General features: G+C 55.3%; 1 protein-coding gene across 5 annotated transcripts in view; it reads right to left on the bottom strand.

Moving 5' to 3' along the window:
* Nucleotides 1–24,858, bottom strand: part of PDGFRB (platelet derived growth factor receptor beta) — a 39,516-nt gene that overhangs the window by 5,720 nt on the left and 8,938 nt on the right. For 2 of the 5 annotated variants that reach the window (XM_059062199.2, XM_067032094.1), the window contains exons 2-18: nucleotides 16,606–16,651; nucleotides 15,180–15,503; nucleotides 14,385–14,651; nucleotides 13,532–13,659; nucleotides 13,245–13,416; nucleotides 12,508–12,700; nucleotides 11,446–11,561; nucleotides 9,994–10,117; nucleotides 9,349–9,560; nucleotides 6,847–6,941; nucleotides 5,840–5,972; nucleotides 5,184–5,288; nucleotides 4,702–4,812; nucleotides 3,490–3,649; nucleotides 2,262–2,422; nucleotides 1,146–1,264; nucleotides 784–906 (exon numbers count right to left, since the gene is read on the bottom strand). In XM_059062199.2, the coding sequence (XP_058918182.1) occupies nucleotides 784–906; nucleotides 1,146–1,264; nucleotides 2,262–2,422; nucleotides 3,490–3,649; nucleotides 4,702–4,812; nucleotides 5,184–5,288; nucleotides 5,840–5,972; nucleotides 6,847–6,941; nucleotides 9,349–9,560; nucleotides 9,994–10,117; nucleotides 11,446–11,561; nucleotides 12,508–12,700; nucleotides 13,245–13,416; nucleotides 13,532–13,659; nucleotides 14,385–14,651; nucleotides 15,180–15,503; nucleotides 16,606–16,645 (2,583 nt within the window). In that variant the 5' untranslated portion in view covers nucleotides 16,646–16,651. Of the gene's footprint in view, nucleotides 1–783; nucleotides 907–1,145; nucleotides 1,265–2,261; nucleotides 2,423–3,489; nucleotides 3,650–4,701; nucleotides 4,813–5,183; nucleotides 5,289–5,839; nucleotides 5,973–6,846; nucleotides 6,942–9,348; nucleotides 9,561–9,993; nucleotides 10,118–11,445; nucleotides 11,562–12,507; nucleotides 12,701–13,244; nucleotides 13,417–13,531; nucleotides 13,660–14,350; nucleotides 14,652–15,179; nucleotides 15,504–16,605; nucleotides 16,652–20,600; nucleotides 20,733–24,858 lie in introns of those variants that run through there. The other 3 variants (XM_067032093.1, XM_067032092.1, XM_059062200.2) reach the window with 3 other exon arrangements.

Raw genomic sequence — 24,858 nt, 5'->3', positions numbered from 1 at the left:
CTGAGTGCAAGGAGGGGCCGGGCCCCACTCTGCACCTGGGAGCCTGGAGGAAGCCTGGCAGTCCCCACCCCCAGCTCTTTCTCACTTCTCGGTCCCTGAGGGCCCATCTCCGCTGGTGCACGGTTCCTACGCCCAGCCCAGTGCTGCTCAGAGGATCAGGAGGCTGAGATTCTTTTCGCACAAGCTGGGGACATGGTAACCCCTGTCCATGAGGGAGAGCCCCAGGGTCTGAGGCTCCTCATGGAACAGGCTCCCCTTCTTGACCCCAGGAGAGGTCCCTGCTGGGGGGAGGAAGAGACGCGCCAAGGTGTCACCCAGCTCTCATCCTAGCTGCCTTAGATCTCTGGGGCCCAGTGTCCCTCCAGTTCTGTCCCTATGCGGGAAAAGGGGACATGAGTGGGAGGCAGGATGGTCACCTTTGAACCAAATACTGCCTGTCATCTACTCATCTGTCTTAGCCTGTCACCCGGGCTTCTTCCTCCGTTCACCATCGCTACTGGGACAGCACATTTGGCCTGTTGCCCCTTCAACCTCCCCAGGACCCTTACAGCTGTTCCCTTGCCCCCTGGCATGACCAGCAAATCTGAGCCCCCGGCCTACCCCACGGGCCTCGGCGTCTCACCCCCACCCCATGCACAGCTAGTGGCTCCCCTTCCCATCCCTGCACACAGGGCTAGGCAGGCAGAGCCCATCGCCGCTGGGCAGGTCAGGCCACGAGAACCCTGTCCCGATCTCCCATGAGCCACAGCCACACAAACCATGAGGACGGGGCAAGGCACTCACACTGCCTTTGGAGATGTAGTTTGAATCCCGCATGATGTCACGAGCCAGGCCAAAGTCGCAGATCTTGACCAGTTTGCCCTCACAGATGAGCACATTCCTGGCTGCCAGATCTCGGTGGACGCACTGGGGAGGGAGGAGACAGGAGCTGAGACCGTGGGAGGCAATTCTGGGGAAAGACTCTCCGTGTCAGGGGCTTTGGGAAATATGCATCACTGCTCAGGTGTGAGGGTCCCCCAGGTGTGAGGGCATTTGCCGTCCTCACCCACCAGAGGGCTGCCGTAGGCCATGTACTGGGAGCACCCTGGCTGGCTGGGTGACCCACCTCCCCAGGACCCCACTGTGCTCACTGTGACCACACATACATTCTTGGAGGCCAGGAACTCCATGCCATTGGCCACCTGGTAGCTGAAGCCCACAAGATCCGTGTAGCTAAGTACTGGGGACTCGTTGATTAAAGTCACCCGGCAGGTCCTCTCAGGAGCTAGGGAAAGAGCAGAAGGACACCCACTGTCTTGTGTCTCCCTGGGGCTGGAGAACTCCTGGCCTTTGGCTCAGGAGGCTGAGCGTCCTAGAGGATGCTGAATGGTGGAGGCTGAATGTCCCAGAGAGAAGACTCCTGATCCTCTAAGCCTCCCACAAAAGGAAAACAATTTCCAAATATCTAACATAAATTCTCCTTCTTTATCAGAGAAAGGAAAACAATTTCCAAATATCTAACATAAATTCTCCTTCTTTATCAGAGCCCTCATTGGCCAGAAAAACTTTTGGCTTTAGCCCTGGGCCACCTTTGCTCTGCCTGGCCTGCCTGCTCCTTAGGGACTCTAGATCAGCCTGGCACCTGCAGACCACTCTTCCCCGAGGCCCCAGCAGGTCAGGCACCCCTGTGCCCACCCTAGCTCCTCCCCTCCCTGTGGGCTGTGTACACATCTCTGGACCCAGAAACAGGGGGTTCTTATTGGGGTTCCACCACACAGCAGCTTTGGGCAGGTGGCTAGCCTCAGTTTCTGCATCTATGAAATGGGCACAGGGTCACCATCCTAGCAGGGTTGTTGCCAGGCTGGGCAGAGGAAAGTTTTCGAAAAGAATGTATGACTACATGGGACTTCCCGGGTGGCGCACTGGTTACGAATCCGCCTGCCAATGCAGGGGACACTGGTTAGTTCCCTGGTCCGGGAAGATCCCACATGCTGCAGAGCAACTAAGTCTGTGCGCCACAGCTACTGAGCCTGCGCTCTACAGCCCACGAGCCACAGCTACTGAAGCCCGCGCACCTAGAGCCCATGCTCCGCAACAAGACAAGCCACCGCAATGAGAAGCAGCCCGCGCCCCGCAACGAAGAGTAGCCTCCGCTAGACGCAACTAGAGAAAGCCCGTGCGCAGAAACGAATACAGCCAAAAAAAATTTTTTTAAGTTTTTAAATTTAAAAAAATAAAAGAATGCATGACTACATAGGTGTGAGGACCCTGCGCGCACCCACCGGAGGGGACGTAGTTATCGTAAGGAGCCATGTAGTTGGAGGACTCGATGTCTGCATATTTGACGTCCCCTTTCATGTCCAGCATGGGCACATAGTCCACTGACTCGTCTTTGCTCATGTCCATGTAGCCACCATCGCTCTCCCCAGGCAGGGACACATGGCTGGGGGCAGAGGAGCGTTACAAAAGGAGAAGCACAGGCTCTTCCCTCTCTTCCCCTTCCTGCAAGGCCCCGTCACTCATGCATTTCTTCTCTCCCTCACTCTCGCATGCCCACACAGTCTGTCACAATATGAATGACCATGTAGTGAGCCCTTCCAGCCAACCTCAGAGCCACCCTGAGCTGGACGCTGGGTCTGCCAAGATGACCTAGGACCCAGGGTGTGTCCTCAGAGAACTTACGTCCAGGGGTGATGCCAGCACCCCAGGACCAGGGTCACAGGAAGGGCCTGTACCCAAGTACCTTCCTGTGGCTGCTACAGCACCGTCCAGCCACGATGCCCTGCAAGTGGGCAATGAATCGCCTTAATGCCTCTGCCTGCAGCAGCAGCTCCCCCGAGAGCTGCGGGACTATGTACACATGTGTCTCTAGGGTTAGAGAAAAGACTGGAAGGAAATCAATCAAAATGTTGGGGAGGACACGTGTGAGTTTTAATGTCTTTTAATACTATTCTGAACGGACTCTTGCCTCTGCAATAAATGTGTATAGATTTTGTAATTAGCAAAAGAACAAAGAAATGTTATTTTTGGAAAAGAAAAAGAAGAAAGAGGATGAGCTGCCCTGGAGGCACTGGAGAGACTGGTGTGGGGAGGAGGGGGAGGCTGTGGCGAGGGAGGAGTAGAGTGTGGAGCACTACAGAGGGTGTCAGCCTGGGACAGGAGGGCCCCAGGTGCCCCCTGTCGACGACAGGAGAAGATGAGATGGGGTGGCGTGAGGGGTCAAGGGGGTCACCCCCTCTGAGCCTCCAGAGTGCTCAGTGCAGGGCCTGGCACACCACGGACAGTCAGTAGGTGGTAGCCGATGCCACCATCATCACCACTGTTATAGTTTTGCCCACCTCTGGGGTGGCCAGGGGCCAGGTCTTGAGCTGGCTGGTGAAACAAGTGAAACCTGGTTCCAGGAGTGGCTCTGCCCGCCCTCACCTCAGCTTTCTGTCCTGGACAAGGAAGGAGTGAGCAGGTGCTCCTCAGCGCTCCCCAGAGATTCAGGTCCCACCCTCCCTCCAGTACCTGGGCAGCGGGAGCCCAACGGGCAGGGCGTTGCTGTAGAGCTCAGCGCTGGGGGGGCGGCGCTTGTTGGAGCAGCGCTGCAGAAAGGTGTGCTTGTTGCGGTGCAGGTAGTCCACCAGGTCGCCGTAGCGGCAGTACTCGGTGATGATGAAGATGGGCCCTGCGGAGGGACAGGCTCAGGGACAATCCCCGGGGGGGACTTCCCATCAGGGCCATGAGGCTAATGACGGGTTGCACGTGGGTCAGCAAAGAGGCTTAGGTGCCAGGCAAACCTGGACTTTCCTGACCGTGAGCAAGGCACTTAGTTTCCCTGACCTTTACTTTCCCCATCTCTTAAATGCGGCCAGTAATACCCACCCCAAAGGGCTGCATTGAGTATTCATGAGACAATGCCTTTGTCTGCTCAGCTCAGTCCCTGGCAAGTAGCAAGCACAGGGTTAGCTGTTATTGATAAAGCTGATTCTGGAGCCCAGGATACCAAATAAACAAAGGTAACTGTTTATTACCAGGTTACCATTTAAATTCAAACACGATACATTGACTTAAAGTCAATCAGTGGCAACTTAAACATACTGGTGGAATCAAAAATTTTGAAATGTGTGATCATTGCAGACATAAATTGGCCTACGTACACAGTGTACTTCTGTATTCTGTTGTTGCACAATACCGAGGAAAATCCCAAATCTCACAATAAGCAGCTGCAAATAGTAATAACATTTTTTTTTTTTTGCGGCCTAACTTACAATCAGAGCTTCAAATAAACACATTTGGCTGGAGAGACCTTATTCTATGATCCAAGTGAAAGCAGCTCACAGTGAGCAAGCTGGTTGGTGGGCTCCAGAGGTGGGGCTATAATTCATTTCAGTGTCATATGAGCTGTCACTTTTCATAGTTTTTAAAAGGTATTGTAAACAAATAAATAAGTAAAAATAAAATAAAATGTATCATGAACATGTTTTAAATGTCAGAGAACCCCTTGATTTGGAAGCCTCTAGGACTGGTGAACTAAAGTGACCTTTGGTCTTGAAGGTGATGTGATTTGGTGACTTGCTAAATCCCACACCCATCTGCCTCTGTGAAGTGAGGGCACTAGACAGGGTGGGCACGGACCCTCCAGCTGGAGTGTCCTGTCTGTAAACTGAGGAGGGGGCGGGGAGGGGCCAGGCCTTGGTCACTGGCACTTCCCCAGAATCCTCTAGGGGTGGGTTGTACCTCCTTTAGTGCAGGCCCCCAGCAGGTTGACCACGTTCAGGTGGGGCCCGAGGTGGCTCATGATCTTCAGCTCCGACATGAGGGCTTGCTTCTCGCTGCTGCGGGCTGTGGCTGAGGGAGAGAGGGGGCCCTCAGGCTGGTCCAGTCACTGAGGCCCCACAGACACCCCACTGGAGCCTATTCTGGCTCTTCCGTCCCAGGTTGTGCTGTAAGACCCAGGTGGCCGAGGGTGAGGAGGACCCGTGCACAGGAGAAGAGGGAAGAGGAGGGGAGGAAGATGGAGGAGCGGGGGAGGCTCCCGGAGGAGTGGGCAGGGTGAGGAAAGTCTCTTCCCCCAAGCAGAATCAGGAGTGCTGCTGGCTCTGGTGTGACTGCACTTCCTGTGCCCCGAGAATCAGCCATGAGGCCTGCTCTGGGAGTACCTGAATGTGCGGGGAGGGGGCAGGGGAGAGGGAAGGGAGGGGCGGGCCCCCAGGACTCACATTTCAGCATCTTGACGGCCACTTTCATGGTAGCATGCGAGTGGCTCAGGCCGTGAGCCGTGGCCTCCACCACCTGCCCAAAGGCCCCAGAGCCCAGGGTGCGTCCTGGGGGAGAGATGATCTCTCAGCTCCTGGCGCACTAGCAAGCTGCATCCCCCTACACTCTCTGAGGTCAAGCCAGACATCCCTCAAGCTACCCTGGAATTAAGGTGTTTCTCCGACGGACACTCCTAAAATCATAGTGCTTCGCAGACCTTCCTGGTCTCCTCTAAGTCCTGCCTGCTTTCTGGCCCCTCCTTAGTCCCTGGAAGCCTTCTTCTCCCCACAGAGGGGAGCACAGCTCCTCCACGGCCTCTCAGCCTCTCCAGCTAGACTAAGCACAGGCCTGGCACTCAGCCTGCCCTCGATTAATACTTCCTCTCTCGCCACAAAGGGGTCCCATCTCACACCATCATTGGATCATAGGACCTCAATGCTGGGCAGTCCCTGGGGGTTCATCTTGCTGCCACTGTACAGAGGGCGGGGCCCTCGGGCCAGAGAAGGCAAGATGTCAGCCCTAGGTCTCAAAGCTAATCATGGCAAGGCTGTGCTCAGACGTCAGTGTTCCCACCCGCCTCAAGGCCCCAGACTGCCCCTTGAGGCCTCCCTGGGCTGACCAAGCACAAGCTGGTCCCGTGGCAGCTCCCAGGTGGAGTCGTAAGGCAGCTGCATAGGGTCCACGTAGATGTATTCATGGCCGTCAGAGCTCACAGATTCAATCACTTTCCATCGGATCTCATAGCGTGGCTTCTGCAGGACCAAGACGAGGGATGGATCATCAGAGGGGGACCACTACATCCAGCTCCTTATGAAACAGATGGGGCAGGAAAACCTGAAGCCCAGAAAGGATTAGGGGCATATCTGAAGCCATACGGCAAGTTATCTACAGAGCCAAGGCCTTCATGGGCTCTACGGGAACAGATGTCAGGGGGAGGTGCTGAGGAACAGCTGACAGCTGAGGGGCAGGCTCATCAGAACCTCCGCATCAGCTTCTCCCAGAGCCTCAGCAGCTCCTCAGATGGGAAGGCAGGAGCAGGCGACCCTGGAAAGTAACACAAGGCAGGGACATTCTACTGGATGTGGATGGCCCCTCTCTACACTGGATCAGTCACAGCGGAAATCTCAGAAAGATATAACCTTAGAGTGTTGAAATCATAGGATGTTGGAGTCACAGGATTGGAATCTGAGAATGATAGAATCATGGGGTGCTGCAGTCCTACGGTGCAGGCATGGAATGGTGAAATCTCAGAATGGTCCATTGAAATGACAGATTTATAGGATTAGAATGCCTTTCAGTAGAAGCCTGGGAGTCTCTGTGGGTCAGAGTTGGAAGAATGCTGGAGCCCGTGCAATCCACCCTGAAGGTCCCATGCCCCGTGGCTGCGATGGGCAGGGATGATTCCAGAGCAGGACAGAGACAGGGCACCCTGGATGGCCTGGACTAGGCCCATGTTGCCCAGGCTGCTGGGGTTGAAAGCAGCTCAAACACCCAGCATCACTTCACACCTGAGCTCCACGCTGGGCCCCGACCATGGCCCAATCCTCCAGCAATAGGGGATGGCAGAGGGGTCCGTGCAAAAAATGGTGTGCCAGTCTGCACCCATCAGGCAAGGGTGGGGCTTACCTTCTGCCAGAGCATGATGAGGATGATGAGGGAGATGATCGTGAGGACCACCAGGGCCAGGATTGCCGAGATCACCACCACCTTGAAGGGTAGGGCTGGAAGCAGAGACAAGACCTGCTTATGAGCAAACAGGGCATTTGACAGCTCCCCTCCCTTCAATCCACCTCTGGCACCACAAATCCCTCTCTGCCTATCATGCCCAGAATGGAACCAGCCCCATCCCCCTTTGGCCAATGATGTCAGACCCTTAGCCTCTCCCCTCTGGGCCACACCTCCAACCCCTCGCATAAATACCCCATGCCCTTCAGTAACTACCCCTGGATCACTACTGGCCTCCAAATCCCTTCAGCCCTTGCCAGGGTCAGTCTGGCCTGTCTGCCATAGCTCCAGATGGGATGCAAGCTCCTGACAGTTGGGCTGTGGTTTACCTCTCCTCTGAATCCATACCCTCATTGGGGCTGTCACTGCTAGAACAGAGCCTGACTGAGAGGCCAATGGATCCAATAACTGAGCTCCCATAGCCTGAGGCATCCAGACTGCACAAAGGAGCCGGTTTCCTCCCCCATAGTGATAGTAGTTGTAAAGTACATCGGGGTGTGGGCCTGGGAACTGGGGTAACCAAGTAGGGCCAACTCTGGGCGCCCCACCCAAGCTCTGAGTCTCCTCTACCCCCAAAGCCTCAGCCTCTTTGCTGCACAGATACCCACTCCTTCCCACTCCCTCCACAGTCACCCTAGCCAGACCCTCACCTCCCCTGTCCTGCCCCTCTGGCCACCCATGAGGTCCCCTGGGAACTCACTCCCTCCTCCTGTGTCACCCACCTGCCCTTCTCTACTCACTAGAGAGCTCTGTCCCTCCTCCTCAGGGACTCAGACCAACATCACTCCTCTCTTCCTTTTCCCCATCCTGGGAAGGAAGCCTGCATCTTCTAGGGAGCCATCTCCAAGTAAAAAGAGGGGCCTTCATCCAACCACGGAAATTCCCCGTGGGCTGATGCATGGCTTCCCCCTCAGTGGCACATAAAACCTTTACTTCTGCTTTGCTCAGAGCTGGTCTGCAGGTGCCCACTTGCTCAGGGATATGTGTGCATGTGTGGGAGTGTGGGTGAGATAAGGCATTAAAACCCATCACCCATCCCACCACAGGGCAGGGGGAGGCAGGTCTGCGTAGAGCAGTATCTGCCTGTACAAGCCCATGGGCCTACCTAAGTGTAGGCATAAGTGTGTCCAAAACACCTTCATAGCTCTGCTTACACTGGCTTCTGCCTTCTCCTGTAGCCCCCTCCCATACTAGTCCCCTCCCTCTTATCTCCTCCCCCAGCCCCTAAATATATACACTCTGTTCTCCAGCCAGGTTGAATTCCTTTAATTTCTCTGAACCCACTTTGCCTCTGGGCTTTTACAGAGGCTGTTCCGTCTGACCAGAGCACCATTCCTCACCAGGCTAACTCTAGTTATCTTTCAGGTATTGACGTAAAGCTTCCTTTTACCAGGACACTTTCCTGAATCCCACAGCTGGGTATGGAGTCCCTTCTCCCTTTAGGCCTTCCCCCCAAATGCTGACCCCCACAATGAGGTTGCCTAGTTCCTTGTCTGCCTCCTCTCTGGACTGTGGGCACTAGGAGGACAGGCAGGGCTGGGCCTTCTCCAGTGAGACGCTGCGACCCTGTGACTATTTACTGAATTAGGAAATAGGTGAAAAAATGAAGCACGTGCACACAGGTCCATGCATGCACAGGGACTGGCAGGTAGCAAAAGCATCTGGGCACTGTAGGGACTGTTCAAACGGATAAGAATTATGCATGGATGTGTACCTGCTAACAGACATGCATGTCACAGCAAGCATATATGTACGGGGATTGGGTTGCACAGTTTTACAAAAAGGTGTGCTGCATCTCCATGCTTACAGACGTGCACTATGCCAATGTGCACAGGAGTTGTACATTGTTTGCACACTTGTATGGGATTGTGCACCTGCATGTACATGCCTGCAGACGTACACACATGGGTTTATATACCTGCCTGGGGATTGCGGTGCTCATGTACATGGTTTACAAACATACCCTCAGTGGGTTTACACCCATAAATATGCTTGTGTACATGCTTACAGACACACGCTCTACCTTTATGCGTGTATGTGGGGATTGGGCATTCTTCATTACATGCTTTACAAATCTACACTTGCAGGGTTTGCACCCATGTCCAAGGATCAGGCATGCTCGCGTACACAGCTTAGGACATACATACAGTGTACATACAAAAGAAGATAGCACTGTTCATTGTCATGGTTTATACACATACACCCGTGGATGTACACATGTGTGCCAATATTGTGCCGCTGTGCAAATGCCTGGGAAGATACACCCACATTGCTCCTGAATGCCGTGGCCCTGAATGAATGCTGACTTTAGCCTGCTGTGGGCATACAGGCACAGTTCCAAGTACAGCAGGGTTGAGGTGGGGGTGCGGGGTCGTCAGGGGCTACGGAGGATGGAGGACTCACAATGTGGCACCACGGTGACCTCCTGAACGTCTTGGCCCAGGAGGTTGTGCAGCGTGCAGCGCACTGACAGCGGCTGATCCACACGGCGCAGGCGCAGTGTGCTCACCACCTCGAACTCCTGCTCCTCTGCCCAGTATGTCACGTTCGTCTCCAGCAGGCTCTCCTCCTCGGAACTGTTCCCCAGCGGCGTGGGAGGCAGCTCCAGCGGACACCTGCCGGAGAACCAGCTAGGTCGGCTTCCAGTCCCTTGCTTCCCTATGCGGGTGGGAAAACTGAGGCCAAAAGCAGGTAGAGCCACGGGGTGGCGGTGGAAGGAAGCTGGGCGCGTCCAGGTCCTTTTTCCCACTGCCTGGTCCTGAGCTGTTTCCTCCCGTGATCCCTCAACTGACCAGCAGGGGCGCTCCTACCCCAGAATTGAGAACCTGGATTGCAAAATCCACTCCTTTCCTTTGACCCTCAGGGTCAAGGTAAGGAAAGGCGACAATTTAGGTCATGCAGAGCATCTCCAAGGAGCCACATCTTCTAGGATATGGCTCTAGCCTGGAACAGTATTCCCAGAGGAAGGCAGTGGACTAGATGACCTTCATTGGGTCCTTCCAGTCAGCTATGGGTACCCTGGGAGACCCTGGCCCAGGGTCTGCTCACCTTTTGAGGTCGCTGCAGGTAGACCAGCTGAGGTGTGGCTGGGGCATGCCCCGGCCACGACAGCGGACTGTCTGCTCCCCGCTGGCAGGGTGGTTCTCGCTCAGCTCCAGCACACGGACAGGCACTGCAGGGAGAGGGGCATGCGCCAGGAGGTGGAGAGGTCAGGAGAGACAGTCAGTAAGAAAGGCCCTCTGGGAGGACCTGGTCCAGAGTCTCCCTTCGGGGGAGGGGAGCTTCAGACTGCAGGTGAACATTAAATACCAGGAATCACCATGTGAAAACGGACAGATTCCCCTTCTGGGTACTTCAAAGGGAAAATCTCGGTAGGGTGCTAGTCTGTCTTTAACACCTCTCTGAGATTTGCTAATCTTCTCTTTTAACAAAGAGAGGGCAGGCCTCAGGATCAGAGCCCTGGACCCGCAAGAACATGGAGTTAGAATTTAATAGCACTGCTTTGTTTTCTCAGAGTTTATTTTAGTGGTTGCTTTATATTTATGACATGGGATGTTGATTTTCCATCTACAGTGGAGAAGTTCACTTTTCATTCAAAATAAATTTATTTTTAGAAAGTCAGTTCACAAAACATTAAGTCATTATTGTGTCATTTCTCTGCTCAAAATCCTGAAGTGGCTCTTCATTTCAGTTACAGTAAAAGCCAAAGTCCATACAAGTGCCCAGGAAGGCCTACACGATCCAGCCTCTCCTGTCCCCCCAACTGCCCCGTCTCAGCTCTGATCTCATCTTCCACCACTCTCCCCTTCACTCTGTTCTGGCTACACAAGCCTTTCTGTGTTGCTCCTGCCTTTGCACTGCCTGGTGTGCCTTTTCCCCAAATAGCCACTTGGCTAATGCCCTCACCTTCTTCAAGTCTTCACACAAATGTCATCTCCATGCAGCCAATCTTGATCATGCTATTTGAAATTGTAACTCTCCCCACTCCCCTGCCCCCAGGACTCTCTACCCTCCTTACCCAGCTTTTCTGTTTGTTTTCTTTCACATCACTTCTTACCTTCTAACCTTGTACATGGTTTGCTGTTTTTTCCCCTTTTTTGAATGTTTATCTTCCCCGCACTGGGATGCAAGCTCCACAATGGCAGGGCCTCAAGAACCTTGAATGGACTGGCATATTGTAGTTGCTCAATAAATATCTAATTAGTAGTATACTGTTAAGTGGTGTGTGAGAAGGAAAAATCATGCCACTGGGATGTGAATGCCTGAGATTTTGTAAACAGCAATCTAGCCCAATGACCTTCTCGTAAAGCTGGGGAAACGGAGGCCCAGAGAGGGGATGTGCACACAGCAGTGGTCAGTGTCAGAGTCTGGCCTAGAACCCAGCCTCCTGAGTCCTGGACTCTCTCTTCTCCTCCTGTGGGTGGATGGAGAGTGTAGGAATGGTGAGAGAATGGGGGTGTGAGGGTCAGGGGAAGGAAAGCAGGGTGGAAGGCTCCTCACCGTTGACCTGCAGCTGGAAGGAGAGCTGGGCTTCAGCATCCTCATGGAAGGCCCGCATGGTGTAGCGGCCAGCCTCAGCCACCTTCACCCGCACCAGTGTCAGTTCTGACACATACCTGATGAGGAGGACAGGCCAGGAGACCCAGCTGTCAGAGCTGGAAGAAGTCCTACAGCCCCCACCTTTCTTGTAAAGACAGAAAAACAAGGTCCAGGGAGTGGAAGGGGAGTGCCAAGGTCACATGGGTATCAGTAGCAGGGCCAGGACTTTTGAATCCCCACCCATAGGCAGCTCCAGTGAGCCAAGAGGGAGGGTTAGGATGGATGGAGTGGGGGGATGTGGTGGAGGGGAAGCACCATCTCCATCCGTCCACATCTCATCCCTTTCAGAAAGGCCTGACACTGTTTATCCTAACATGCAGCACCTCAGGTCAGCCTGCTAATCTCCAGCCTCAGGGCCACCATTCTTGCATAGGTGGCAGTGGCCTGCCTGGCACACTCTTCTCCAGTCATCCTGCCTTTTTCTCTGTGGCTGCTTCCTGCTGACTCCACCCATCACAAGGACAACTAAACATCTGGGTGATCGTATGACCAGCGTCTGTTTTCCCCTCTAGACAGGAAACTCTAGGAAGGCTAGAACTGTCTGTTCTGGTCTAAGCAGCATCCCCAGTGCCTGGCACAGGCCCCTGGTAGGGCACCTGGCATGTAGTAGGCTCTCAGGAAAGATGGGCCTCGATAGGACTGTCAAGTAGCTTAAGGCTGTGGGCTGCCTGCCGGCTGCAGAGAACAATAACTTCAAGAATGAAGTGGACGGGCTTTCCTGGTGGCGCAGTGGTTGAGAGTCCGCCTGCCGATGCAGGGGACACGGGTTCGTGCCCCGGTCTGGGAGGATCCCACGTGCCGCGGAGCGGCTGGGCCCGTGAGCCATGGCCGCTGAGCCTGTGCTCCGCAATGGGAGAGGCCACAATAGTGAGAGGCCCGCGTACCACACACACACACACACAAAAAAAAAAAAAAACAAACAAACAAACAAAAAAAGAATGAAGTGGACAGGCAGCTGCTCACCGGGTCTCAGACACATTGCGCGTAGACAGCGCAACCTCGCCGGCGCCGGAGTCACCCAGGGTCCGGTTGTCCTTGAACCACATGACAGTGGGCGGCGGGTAGGCCTCGAACACCACCTGCAGTGTCCGGCTGCGGTGAAGCTCCGCGAATTGCACGGGGTCCAGCTCTCCCAGCAACCGCACGTAACCACTCTCTGCAAGGGACGGCCGTCAGGGGCGGGGCTATGCCCGGCCTCCAATGGGGCAGCACCTCCTGGGGGCGGAGCCTCAGGCTTTAGGAACTGAACCAGCGATGGAGTTACCTGAGTTGGGGTTCAGGTTGGGACTGTGGTGGACTGGAGCAGGAGCCGAATTGGGGGCTGATATTGGTTTGGGGGCTGGGTTCAAGATTGGGACTGGGGTTGTAGTGCCCTTTGGTGTGTTCTGTCTCAGGATTGTGGCGGAGATGAGTTACAGCCTGGTTGAATTTGGGGATGGGGCTGCCTGGGCCGGGGATGGCAGGTGAGATTTAGAGATCGGGTTGGGGCTCGGGTTCTGGCTAGGCGGGAAGTCTAGGTTGGGATTAGGATTGGATTTGGGGCTGGTACTGTGCTTTGGTTTTGGTATATCCTGAAAATGGGTCTTTGCTTGGCACTAAGGCTAGAGATGGATAAGAACATGGCTGACAGTACCCCAGGGCTGTGACAAGGTCTGGGTCCAGTTCAGACTGAGGGCTGGGGGGAAGCCTAAGGCACACACCGACCACGGTGACATTGATGGCCTTTTCATCTCGATGGTCGCTCACGCTTTCTGATACATTGCAGATGTAGGTCCCTGAGTCTCCCAGCTCGGCACTGGGGATGTGCAGGATAGAACGTATGTGGGGCATTTCAAAGAGGAAGTCGGTCACTGGCTCCACCAGCCGCCCACTCTGTAGGGAAAGTTGGGGCAAGCCCCCCACATCAGGAAAGGTCCAAGAAGTCAGGCTACAAGCTGAAATATCCATTCCTGCCTGACCCTTCCTCCAACCCATGGCCCGGCATTACCTCCATGCGTGGGTATGTCCACTCAAAGTTGACCACCTCATTCCCAGTCACAATGCACATGATGGTGATGTTCTCCCCCTGGCGGACCACAGTCTGCACTGCATTCACTGAGACATTGATGGATGACACTGGTGGAAAGAGATTGGCTTAGGGCTGAGGAAGTCACCCCCCCCCCCCAGCCACCAGCACATCTGTTTAGGGAGGGGGTGGGGGTTCAGAGAGGGAAGGGATAACCGGTGTGGAAGATTCACTCTTGCAACAAATATTTATTAAATACCTACTATTCTAGGCACTGGGGCTTTAGCAGGAAACACAACAGACAAAATTCCTGTCCTCACGAAGCTGACATTCTAGAAGGGTAACAATTTTGAAATCAAAGTACTCTCTGGGCATCTGAGTACAGAAGAAATTTATTGAGCACAACCACGTACTCTCCATCTTTTGTTTTATTTAATCTTCACAATAATCCCACTAGGAAAGCAGTCAGTATTATCCCCATTTTACAGAGGAAGAAGCAGACTCAGAGAGATTAAGTGTCTTGTGCAAAGTCACTCAGATGGGAAGTGGCAGAGCTCGGATTCAAACCCCACTGGTTCAAAGGCTGTGCCTTTGCCCACCGCAGTATACAGCCCAGCTCCATCACTAATGCCTCCTGTGACCTTGGACATACCCCATCCTCTTTCTGAGCCTCAGTTTTCTCATCTGTAAAATGGGGCAACACACCTGCCTTCCAAGGCTGTAGTGAGAATTCAGTGAAAAATGGAACTGCACACTGTATTATCCGAAAAGGTCTGTACTTCTGTGGAGGGTCATACTTGCCTCTGCTGAGCACCAGGCCAGAAAGGGGGCTCACCCTGGAGGCTGTAGACATAGTAGGCGTCCGAATCCACCTCCCTGTCCCCGATGGTGGTTTTGCAGACGTAGGTCTTGTCCTCAAAGGTACCAGAGAAGCCACGTTGGTGGTCATAGGCAATGGGCAGCGGAACATCCACCTTCTTCTCATGCAACGTCACCACCAGTCTCGGATCCGTCACTCGGCATGGAATTGTGGTCTCAGTTATTTCCGTGAGAAAGATGAATAGTTCCTCGGGGTCAACAGGGAGGAAGCCCACGGTGGGATCTGCCATAGGTGAAGCCAAGAATACGAGTCAGAGGAGCTGGGTTTCTGACTATGCCCTGATTTGCTCTGTTACCTTGAACAGGTCTCTTACTCTCTCTGGGCCTCAGTCTACCCACTACAGAATAAGCACGCTCTCAGAGGTCCCTTCTAGCTTTAGCGTTTGATATGGACAGCACTGGCCTGAGAAAGAAGATAAGTTGCAAGTTGAAGGGCAGCTGGTACCTGGAGCTTGGAGAATGGGGAAAATGAGATGTGGAGGCTAAGAAGGTACATACTGGAACCAGCTGAGAATGCAGAGTTCTTGGGAACCAGGAATGGGGTGGGCTGGCAGGGAGCAGACAAATATTCAGAGCAAGGGGTGGGAGTGAACATACTCCTGGACTGAACCAGGCTGGATTCCCTGATTCATCTGCATTTCTGAGACAGCTGTGTTTCACCATATCAGTAAGGCACTTTCTGAGCTTCCCCCAGATGCCTGCAGTTGAGAAGAGGAATGAGGGAGTGAGTACACAGGCCCGGGGCCCTCACCTGGCACAAAGATGTAGAGTCGTTTTCGCTCACTGGCCTCCAGCCCGTGGGAGCCTTTGTAGGTACAAAAGTATTCTCCTGTGTCTAGCCCAGTGACATTGGTCAGTGTCAGCACGCTGGAGAAGGTGCCGTCCTGGGTCGTGGTCATTTCCTGTGGGGGCTTCTGGGACATCCGTTCCCACATCACTGGAGCTGGACCCGAGCAGGTCAGAACAAAGGTGCTGGAGAGATTGAGGACAAGCTCTGGCCCCGGGGGTGTGATGACCAGGCTCCAGGAGGCCTGTGGTCCCAGCAACAACAGCAAGGGCAGCAACAGCACCTGGCCTTTGGGAGAGGAGGCATCAGACATCAGGGCACAAGAGCATCAGCACCTCTCCCCACAGCTGACCCTGAAGAACACACCTCCCTAATCCATAGAGAACACAGACTGGAACCCATGGTTCTGAGACCTGCTTGCCCAGGGCCTGGTCTCCAGGGACTCCTTCTGGCCTCCTGGCCTCTTGATCTCAGTTCCTAGAGACCCCCAGCCTTGGAGTCCTTCTGCAGTGCAGCTTTTCAGGCTGCAGACATGTTCTCTCAAAGGCATCAGGAAATCCTCGGGAAGCAATTCCCAGGCCTCCAGTTCCTGCATTACTTCCCAGGTCACTTTCTGAGCCTCTTCCCTGCAGCTGCCCCAAATCCCAGAGATGGGCCTGCTTTTGGGGAAGTGGTGGCCAAGGTAGTCCAGAGTGAGGCAGACGGGGGCACGAAAGATATTAAGGCCCCTGGAGGCTGAAGGGGGCTGGGGGTGGGGGTATGTCAAGTGATTGGTTTCCCCTCCCCTTGCGGACACCCCCCGGGGAAGGATTCTGTAAGCCTCGCCCTCCCCACCCTGGCCCACTTCGGCAGGGAACGTGAGGTAAAAATAAACACCCACTTAGACGGGTGGGTGCTCAGCCAGTGGGTCAGTCATCTTTGGGTGGGCCTTTGGCTGGTCACTGATTGCCTGGTCAGCATTGATTGCCTGGAGAAGCCCACCCAGACGTGGGAGCTTACAGCCAATGAGGGGTCCAGGCAGGGAAGGGGAGTCCCCCACTGGAACCAGACTGGCCAGACTAGTACCAACAAGTGCTGACAAGAGATGGGAGACCAGGGTGACTGTTAGGGAATGGGGTGGGGACTGCTGGTGAGGGGACATGGGGTGTGGAGGGCCAAGCCGAGGATTTGAGCTGATGTCTCTGGGCAGGCAGAGGCTGACTGAGGCCTCTGAGCTGAGGAGTGGGCAGTGGAAAGAGGCCTCCACTGAGAGCAACTGGAAAGGCAGGGAACTGAAGGTCAAGAGCAGAGCAGTGCCGGGCCCTGGTGCTGGCATGCACCACCCTGCCAGCTCCAGGTCCTACTTAGGTGGCTCCCCAGGGCCTTCTACCCCTGCCCCGAGTCTACCTACCTTTGAGGACGGGAGCTTGCGTGGCACTCGGAGGCCGCATGGTAACCTGCAGAGTTAAACAGGGGTCAGGGCCCAGAGTAGCCAGAGGCAGCGCCAGGGCCCATCTTTGCCTGGGTCCTGCAGAGTAAGCCCCAGCCTGAGCCACCCAGCCTCTGGATCCCACGGGCTAAAGTCAAAGGCTACTCAGAGCCCCCACCAAGAGGGCACTCATGCCCAGGGAGCTCCCTCCCCTGTGCCGGGCCCATTCACAGGGTGCCTGGGCCTTGCTGTGGTTCTGCCTCTACCGCCCTGATGGCCTCGGCTGAGCCCCCTGCTTCTCCCTGGGCCTTGGTTTCTCTGCATGTATGTGGGGGGCGGGTCTTGAGCTGGAAGGTGTCCAGGGGCCCGCCAGCTCTAACAGCCTGTCCTCCGGGTGACAGTTCCAATACCAGGCTCTTATCTGCCAGGACAAATATTTGGGAAAGTGTGATGAAAGGCCTAGGGGAGAAGGAGGGGGTAAGCCAGAACCCGGAGAACTCCCACAGCTCCACAAGCACAACAGGAAATGGAGGCGGCGTTGGGGAGGGAAGCGGGGGCTGTGGAATGTGGGGGACACCCCCCCGCACTGGTCCCCTTTACTCAGCCCCAAGCTGCCCAGGGAGGCCCAGGAGGGAGGGGCCGGGGGCTGGGCCCAGGGGAGGCCACCCCGCACAGCACGGATTCGGCAGTCCTTGGAAACTGTTGAATCCAAAGCCCCCACCCACACCTCCAGGGTCCAGATGGGGAGAGTGAGGCTCTGAGAGGGGAAGAAGTTTGCCCAAGGCTACACAGCAGCGATTGTCCTTGTCCTGGAGGGAGACAAAGGGACTGGAATGATAGAGGTAGAAAGACAAAGACAAGACTTGGAGAGACAGAGAAAGGAAGCACCGAGTGATGGAGGCACAGAGGGAGACAGAAGCAGGGACATGGAGAGAGGTGGACCGCACTGCGTGTGTCTTTGCCCTATCCCTGCCCTTGGCAGCCCCATCCGAGGGTCCAAAATAACCATCAATAGCCAGGCTTGCAAAGGTCTGACTGCAGGATCAACAGGAAGAAGGCCAGAAGTGGGTGGGGGTCATAGAGCAAGAAATGTGGGAGAGACCAGGTGACAAGGCAAACCAGGAGAGTGGGGCTCCTGCCTTCCCTGAGTGGCTGCCCTGCCTGGCCTGGCTCCTAAGGCCACACACCGATTGGCCACACTCCACTCTCATCTCACCCCTTTCAGTTCCCATGCCAGGGCTGGGATCTGGGTTTGAGCCCCAGCAGGGCTACCTCCTGCCCCGTCACTATCTCAGTGGCCTCAGTCTCCAGCTCTCAAAATGGGACGATGGCCTGTATACCACTTACAGGGCTGCATTTACACATTAGTCATGGGACACAGGCAAGGGCCCTGGCTTGGGGATCGCTGGTCTCAGCTCTGCCCAGCGCCCTAAGAAGCTCCCTGAATGAATCTGCTCTCCTCCTCCTCGTTCTCCCCATCTCTTCAGACCAGCCTGCCTGAGGGTCCCCTCTCCCAGTTGCTTTAGACTCAAAGCCCAGCCAATCTGAGGCCCCCTCCACAGTGCCCTCCTCTCCCATCCCTCCTGCCCCAGCCCTCCAGCTGGATGCCAGGCCTCTTCCAGCAGGAGGGAGCAGTGCCGTGGCGGAGCCAGCATCCACCACAGAGGCCTATCTGTCCCTTGGTGGGTGCCCCTCTGGATCCCCCCTTCCTAACAGAGATCTCAGCCAAAGAAAATCGTTAGCAGTGGAGGCTGGGGGAGGGGGTCATTTCAGCCTCCCTGCCCCTCCCCTCCTGGCCTCCCTGGCTGGCCACACTGTTTATTATTCTAAAGGAGGAATTTGGTCGGCTGGCCTGGAGTTGGGAGGTCACGGCAACTAGGACTGGCCTGGCTCTGGAAGGCTGTGGGCTGGGCCCCTGGGCGGGCAAGCGGCCTCCCCCAACACCCCCGACCCTGACTCCTTTCCTGCTAGGCCTGGCACTAAGGGGGCTTAGAGTCCCTGAGACTCTGAGCTGGGAGGGGCCTTCTTGAACGGGCAGCAGAGGCCCAGAGACGGACAGAGCCATGGCCCAGTCACACAGCAAAGAGACAGAATCAGGCCGCAGGGAGAGGATGGGCTGGGCACAGGAGCTCAGGGAGAGTGCAGCCACCTTCGGGAGACAAGCAGGGATCTTGGACTGGCTTCTCTCTTTATGAAATGAGCATTTCACATGGGGCTTCAGACCTACTCTGAGACTGAGTGTGTCTCCAGCCCTCTCCGGGACTCAGTTTCCCCATCCACACAGGGAGAGGTTTGGATGGGTCATCTCAAAGAGCCATCCTTGGGACTTCCCTGGTGGTACAGTGGTTGGGAACCCACCTGCCAATGCAGGGGACATGGGATCGATCCCTAGTCTGGGAAGATCCCGCATGCTGCGGAGCAGCTGGGCCAATGCGCCACAACTATTGAGCCTGCACTCTAGAGCCCGTGCTCCGCAGCAGGGGTAAGCCACCGAAATGAGAAGCCCGTGCACCCCAAGAGAGACCCAAAGCAGCCAAAAATAAAAATAAGTAAAAAAAAAAAAAAAAGCCATCCTGCTCTAAGACTGCCAGAGAGAAGATTCTAGTCACTGTTATTTCTGCCGGGGTGGTTTGGGGACATAGGGACTGATGAGAGGAAGGGCAACATTCCTGAGGCTGATGTAGACTGAGAATCCATAACCCATCTCATTCCGTGGATTCAATCCCCTGACCATTTGGTCCCAGATTTGCTGCGTGTACTTTGACAAGTTGCTTCCGTCTCTGGACTTCAGTCTTTCAGGTGACTTCCAGACAAATAAACAGGTGATGTGGACACTCAGGAGGTGGCAGGGGGAAACGTGGTGTGGGCCACAGGCCGGTGGACTGGGAAGAACCAGAGTGGGGCTTGGGACATGACCTCCTGGGCCATTTTGAATGATTCCCTGACAGCCCCAGTTGTCCATCCAATGCCTTATAGACTTCTGTGCTTCCCAGGGGCTGCTGTATTTCCAGCCGACCCCAGAGGGGCCCAGGTGGCTGATATGGGGGTGGAGGACTTGCCTGTGACCACTCCCCTTCTTCAGGGGCAGGGCTGCGTTCCAAGGAGGAACCACCTGGGAAAAGGTGGGTGTCATAGTCACGGAGGAGGCATCCCCCTTCCTGCCAAACTCTCCTGCCTGGGGAGGCCCTTGGAGCAGAGAGAGGGAGGGGACCCTCAGAGATCCCCCCTTTGCACATGAGGTGAGTTCTGATTCCTCCTATTTTGGTCAGGTTGGGGTACAGAGGTCCAAAGATGAGGTAATTGCCCAGCTCCTCACAGTGAGTCAGAGGGAACCCCCCCTTGGTCCAGGGGAGAACCCCAAGTGAGCAGAGGACCCCAAGCCCAGGAGAGCAAGCGTGCTTGAGGAGTCACTGTGAGAGCCCCAGCCTTCTCTCCTTCCTGCTCATACAAGCTTCCACTCCTTTCCCACCGCCTTAATCTAAATAAATCCAGTCCATCTTGGCCACATCCGCTAGCAGCAGCTTCCCTCCCTCGGGGTCCCGAGGCTCCCACGACACAGGCAGGCTGGGGGCGGGGGTGTGCTGCATGGCTGCCAGTGGGGGAGGCTTGCACACGGAGAGCACGTGCACACACAGCACAGGCTCCTGCCTACGCGCTCATTCACACACTGCTCTGAGACACACCCGTGTGCAGCGGGCCCTGTGTGTGCCCAGCCCTCATGTCGGCACCAGACACGTGCACACCCACACATGCACGCACACAGCTCCACGGTGCCCAGACTGCAGCCTTTGTGCTCTCCCACGTGCCCCTGTGAGGTGCGCACATGCGCGGCAAGTCACATGTATACCCAGTACAAGCAAAGCTGTGCGTGTACAACACGCACAGAGCATGTGCACACGGTACCCCAAACTCACCCGAACACACGTGCACATGTGGGCACAGACAAGCCACAGATCCAACACGTGTTGTGTACTTACTGTGTCAGGTGCCGTTCTGAGCACGTGACATAGATCTACTCACTTGTTCCTCAGACAACTCTATGAGGTTGATTAAAGGATCGTTCCATTTTAGACGGGGAAACTGAGGCAGAGAGAGTTTATGGAAGTTGCCTAGGAACACAGAGCAGAGATTGAGCCAAGGCGGACTGCTCTGCCACCATTACTCTCTTTACTGGGTTTGGCTGGGCTGAGGCCAGCGGGGACTGATGGAAACAGACCGGACTGAGATTTATCCAGCCCAGAATGACAGGACTTGGTGATCTGATGTAGCGGGGGCTGGAGAGAGAGGTATCCTAAGTGAGCCCCACCCCTATGTCTGGCTTAGAGTACTAGGGGGCAGGAGTGTGTGTGTGTGCTGGGGGCACAATACCATTTTCTGAGATGAGAATGTGGCAGAGGAGAAGGATTGGGAGCTGGCACTGAGCTAGTTTAGAATTTGGAGGGGCTGCATATCTGAGTGGACACAGGGACACTCAGTCTGGAGGTGGGGAGCAGGCTGGGCAGAAATAGCAGTGCAATGGGGGTGGGAGGAAGCCCTGCTTCAGGGAGAAGCGGTTGCTTGAGGCCAGCAGTCTTGGGCCAGGGATGCTCTGAATAAACAAGATGCCAGAGGGAGGAGGAGGCCTGGCCGTGGGGTCAGAGTCTTGGAATGTCAGAGCTCCGAGGCCCTCGGGGACCAGCTATCTGATCCAGCCCCCTTACCGTGCCCCACTGTACAGAAGGGGAAACTGAGGCTTGGAAAAGGACAGGGATAGGTCTCAGTGTTTTGACCTAGGCGATCCTGGGCTCAGTTGGCCAATGGGGCACTGAAGCACACCTGACTGGGCAGCCCCTGCCTCCAGCCCCGGCTCAGATGTGAGGCTGGTGGCTCAGGGCCTAGGGTTCAAACCACAGCTTCTGTTCCCTCCGTCCCCACAGGATACCGGCCCCCCCTTGCCACATACAGACATTTATATCACCTTCCCTGCATTGTCCCAGCCTGGCGGGGATTGGAAAGAGACTCAGAGGAGGTGACTTGCTAAGTTGCTGGCAGAAGAGGGACACAGACTCCGGTCTCCTGGCCAGTGGTCTAGTCCTCTCTCCTCCACAGCACAAACACTTCACAGCCCCTGACACAAACTTCGGCTGAGAGTAAGGGATGTGGGTTCTAGCTCGGCTCTGTCACCTGCTTATATGGTCCTGCCCCCTCTCTGAGCCTCAGTTTCCCCATCTGTACAGAGGGTGGGCAGGGCTGTCCTAGGAGCACTCCTGGGGCTGACATGGTGTGACTCTCAGGACCCTGCTCTGGAAGAAGCTGTGCTGAGTTAGAATGCTGGGGTGGGGGTAGGGTGCGGGGGAGAGGCCCTGGCCAGGATGTCATGACTCAGCTCCAAGAAGGCAGCCAGCTCCAGTCCTGGGCGTGTGTAGGGGCAAGAGGCATCCTGAGCCAGAGACTGAGTCTTCCCGCCAGCAGTTGGGAAAGTACAAGAGTGATGGCAGAGAGTGTGGCCCATGTGGGTTTACCCCAAGTGGGCTGAGTTATAGGTACAATCTTGCAACACAGGTAGGGAACCCCATCCTGGGAGCCAGGAAGGAGAGCAGTTTCCGTTGGGTTGGGAGATAGTTACGGGCGGTGGATAGAAAGCTGGGAAGGGGCTGAGGCTGTGTGGCTCTCACCTGCCCCTCTCGATCCTATGCCCCTTCTGCCGCTAAAGGTTCAGCGCTCCACCCTACACACTGAATCTCCCCACAGACCTCAGGATCACATGGAGGTCAGAGAGGGTGAGCAACGTGCCCCAAATCACACAGTGATGCCAGGCCCGACTCTCTGCCACGCTGCTTCTAGACCCAGAGGACCTTCCTGCTTTCCAGGTACCTATGAGGTCTCCCAAACAAAGCAGCAGAAATCAGCTAAGCTGGGGCCTGGCATGGGATCCAGCTGTTCTGGAAGTCCAAGTGAGTGGAAGAACAGTGCTAGTTCCATGAACTGTCAATCTGATGCCTCTACCCCTGCCCCCTCCAGCAGAAACTTGGTGGCCTCTGCCTGCCCCGTTGTACCAACCCCTCCCCTATCACCTCCAGTCTGTCCCCCTCCTGCCTGTTCTCACAGCCTAACCAGAGGAACATTTCTGAAATCCCCAGCTGACCATGTCCTTCCCTGGCACCTCCATGGCTCTTGCTTCTTAACCCAGCCTTTAAGATCCTTCAAGCCCTGGCCCTGCTGACAGATGGCTCATTATGACACAGGGGGGAGGATGCTGTCCTCCCAGCTCCCCAGGGGCCCAAGTGAGGCCCCCACGCTCCTGTCACTCATTCTGTGCTCCTCTCCCCAGGAGGCCTCCCCAGGGACACAATGGAAAGAAATGACCTATTTTCTGGAAGTTCAAAATAAGATGAAACATCTGTCTGGATTGGAGTCAGGCTGATAAAGAAAGGGCTGATCCCCCTAGTCCGAGCCCCCGCTCCTGCTGCACACCCCCTCACCCACACTTGGGGATAGGGGGAGCAGGCCAAGCTACTTGGAACAGTTCATGGGAAAGCGCTCAGTGTGTGCCGCATGGCCGCTGGGGGCCCAGGGGAGGGGGCCTGGGTCTCCACATGGGCTGGGAAGCGGCCCTGAGAAGGAGGTCAGGGAGGGAGGGAGGGAGGGAGGACCACTGCACACGCCTGTCCACCCGCCTGCCGAGCAAACGCTGCTTGCCTCCCCCGGCGCCTCGCTGGCCTCCCTGTTCATCCCCATGGCCACTCCTTGGCCCATGTGGCCTGGCTCTGCCTGGGCCCAGTGATCCCTGGACTCGAGTCCTCTGGATCCCAGCTAGGCCCCAGTGACCCCTTCAAAAAGGAACAAGGACTTAGAAGGCCTTGAAAATAACAACAAGAAGAAGAAGAACTACCTATGGTTTAGTTCTTATCACCCAAAGCCTGGGCTAAGGCCTGAATGTGAATGATCTCAGAACAATCCATGACATCAGTGCTGCTTCTGCATTTTACACATGAGGAAAGCAAGGCACAGAGTGAGTGGTCAAACCGTTTGCCCAACGATTTCACCAGTACTGGAGCTGGTGCTTGATCCTGGGCAGACTGACAGCACACAGGCTCAATGCTCATGTGACAGCCTCTCTCAGGCAGGAGGCAAAGATGTCAAGCTTGTGCCTGGCATACAGTATGAGCTCAATATACAATTCACCAGGTTTATTCTTTCACCCTCTGTTTTCCAACCTCTCCTTCAGTCTCCTTCAGCCAGGCGAACCTGGCAGGATAAGGGGGGAGAAAGTCACACCATCTTTCACAGAGCCCTATAATCTTAGGGCTGGGAGGGGCTGTACATACTCCCAATTCACATCTCCCCCATCCTCTCTGCAAACAAAGGGGTTGTCCAGCCTCCAATTGCACACCTCCCATGATAGGGATCTCACTACCTCACCCACAGCTCATTCCATTCTTGGACAGCCCAGGATCCTCAGAGGTCAGACTATTTGAAAATTTTTATTCCACTGAGCACAATCTGTCTCATCGTATCCTCTACCCATTGGTCCTGCTTCCATTCCCCAACGCCAGTGTTCCCCACCCTGCAACAAGGATGTTTTTCTTCCCATTCATTTTTCTGATGCTCCACAATCTGAAAACAAACAAAAGCCCTTACTAATTCAGAGCTAAGCGCTCTGCTAAATGAGATGACCTGGGGATTCGGTTTTATCCTCACAACAATCCTGTGAGGAGGATACAATCATTATTCCCATTTCACAGAGGGGGAAACTACTAAGTCTCAGAGAGGTATGGCAACTTGCCCAAGGTCACACAGCCAATAAGTAATAATCCAATGGTAAGCTGGGATGCAAACTCAGGCCCATCTGACTCCAAACCTGTATTCTTTTTTTTTTTTTTTTTTTTTTTTTGTGGTACACGGGCCTCTCACTGTTGTGGCCTCTCCCGTTGTGGAGCACAGGCTCCGGACGCACAGGCTCAGCGGCCATGGCTCACGGGCCCAGCCGCTCCGCGGCATGTGGGATCTTCCCAGACTGGGGCACGAACCCGTGTCCCCTGAATCGGCAGGCGGATTCTAAACCACTGCGCCACCAGGGAAGCCCCAAACCTGTATTCTTAACTGCTCTGCTAGACTGCCTAGCTTCTGCCCAGAAACAGGTCTGATCACAGAGAAACACTCCCACATGGGTTCACCCTAATGGGGTCCGCACTGAATCCAGGCTCTCAGGGATGAGGGATCCTCAGAGGTTACAGTCCTGTCCCTCCCTCACTG

This window comes from Kogia breviceps, chromosome 4 (assembly GCF_026419965.1).
Source record: "Kogia breviceps isolate mKogBre1 chromosome 4, mKogBre1 haplotype 1, whole genome shotgun sequence".
Taxonomy (NCBI): Eukaryota; Metazoa; Chordata; class Mammalia; order Artiodactyla; family Physeteridae; genus Kogia; species Kogia breviceps.
This window is presented reverse-complemented; position numbering and strand designations above follow the sequence as displayed.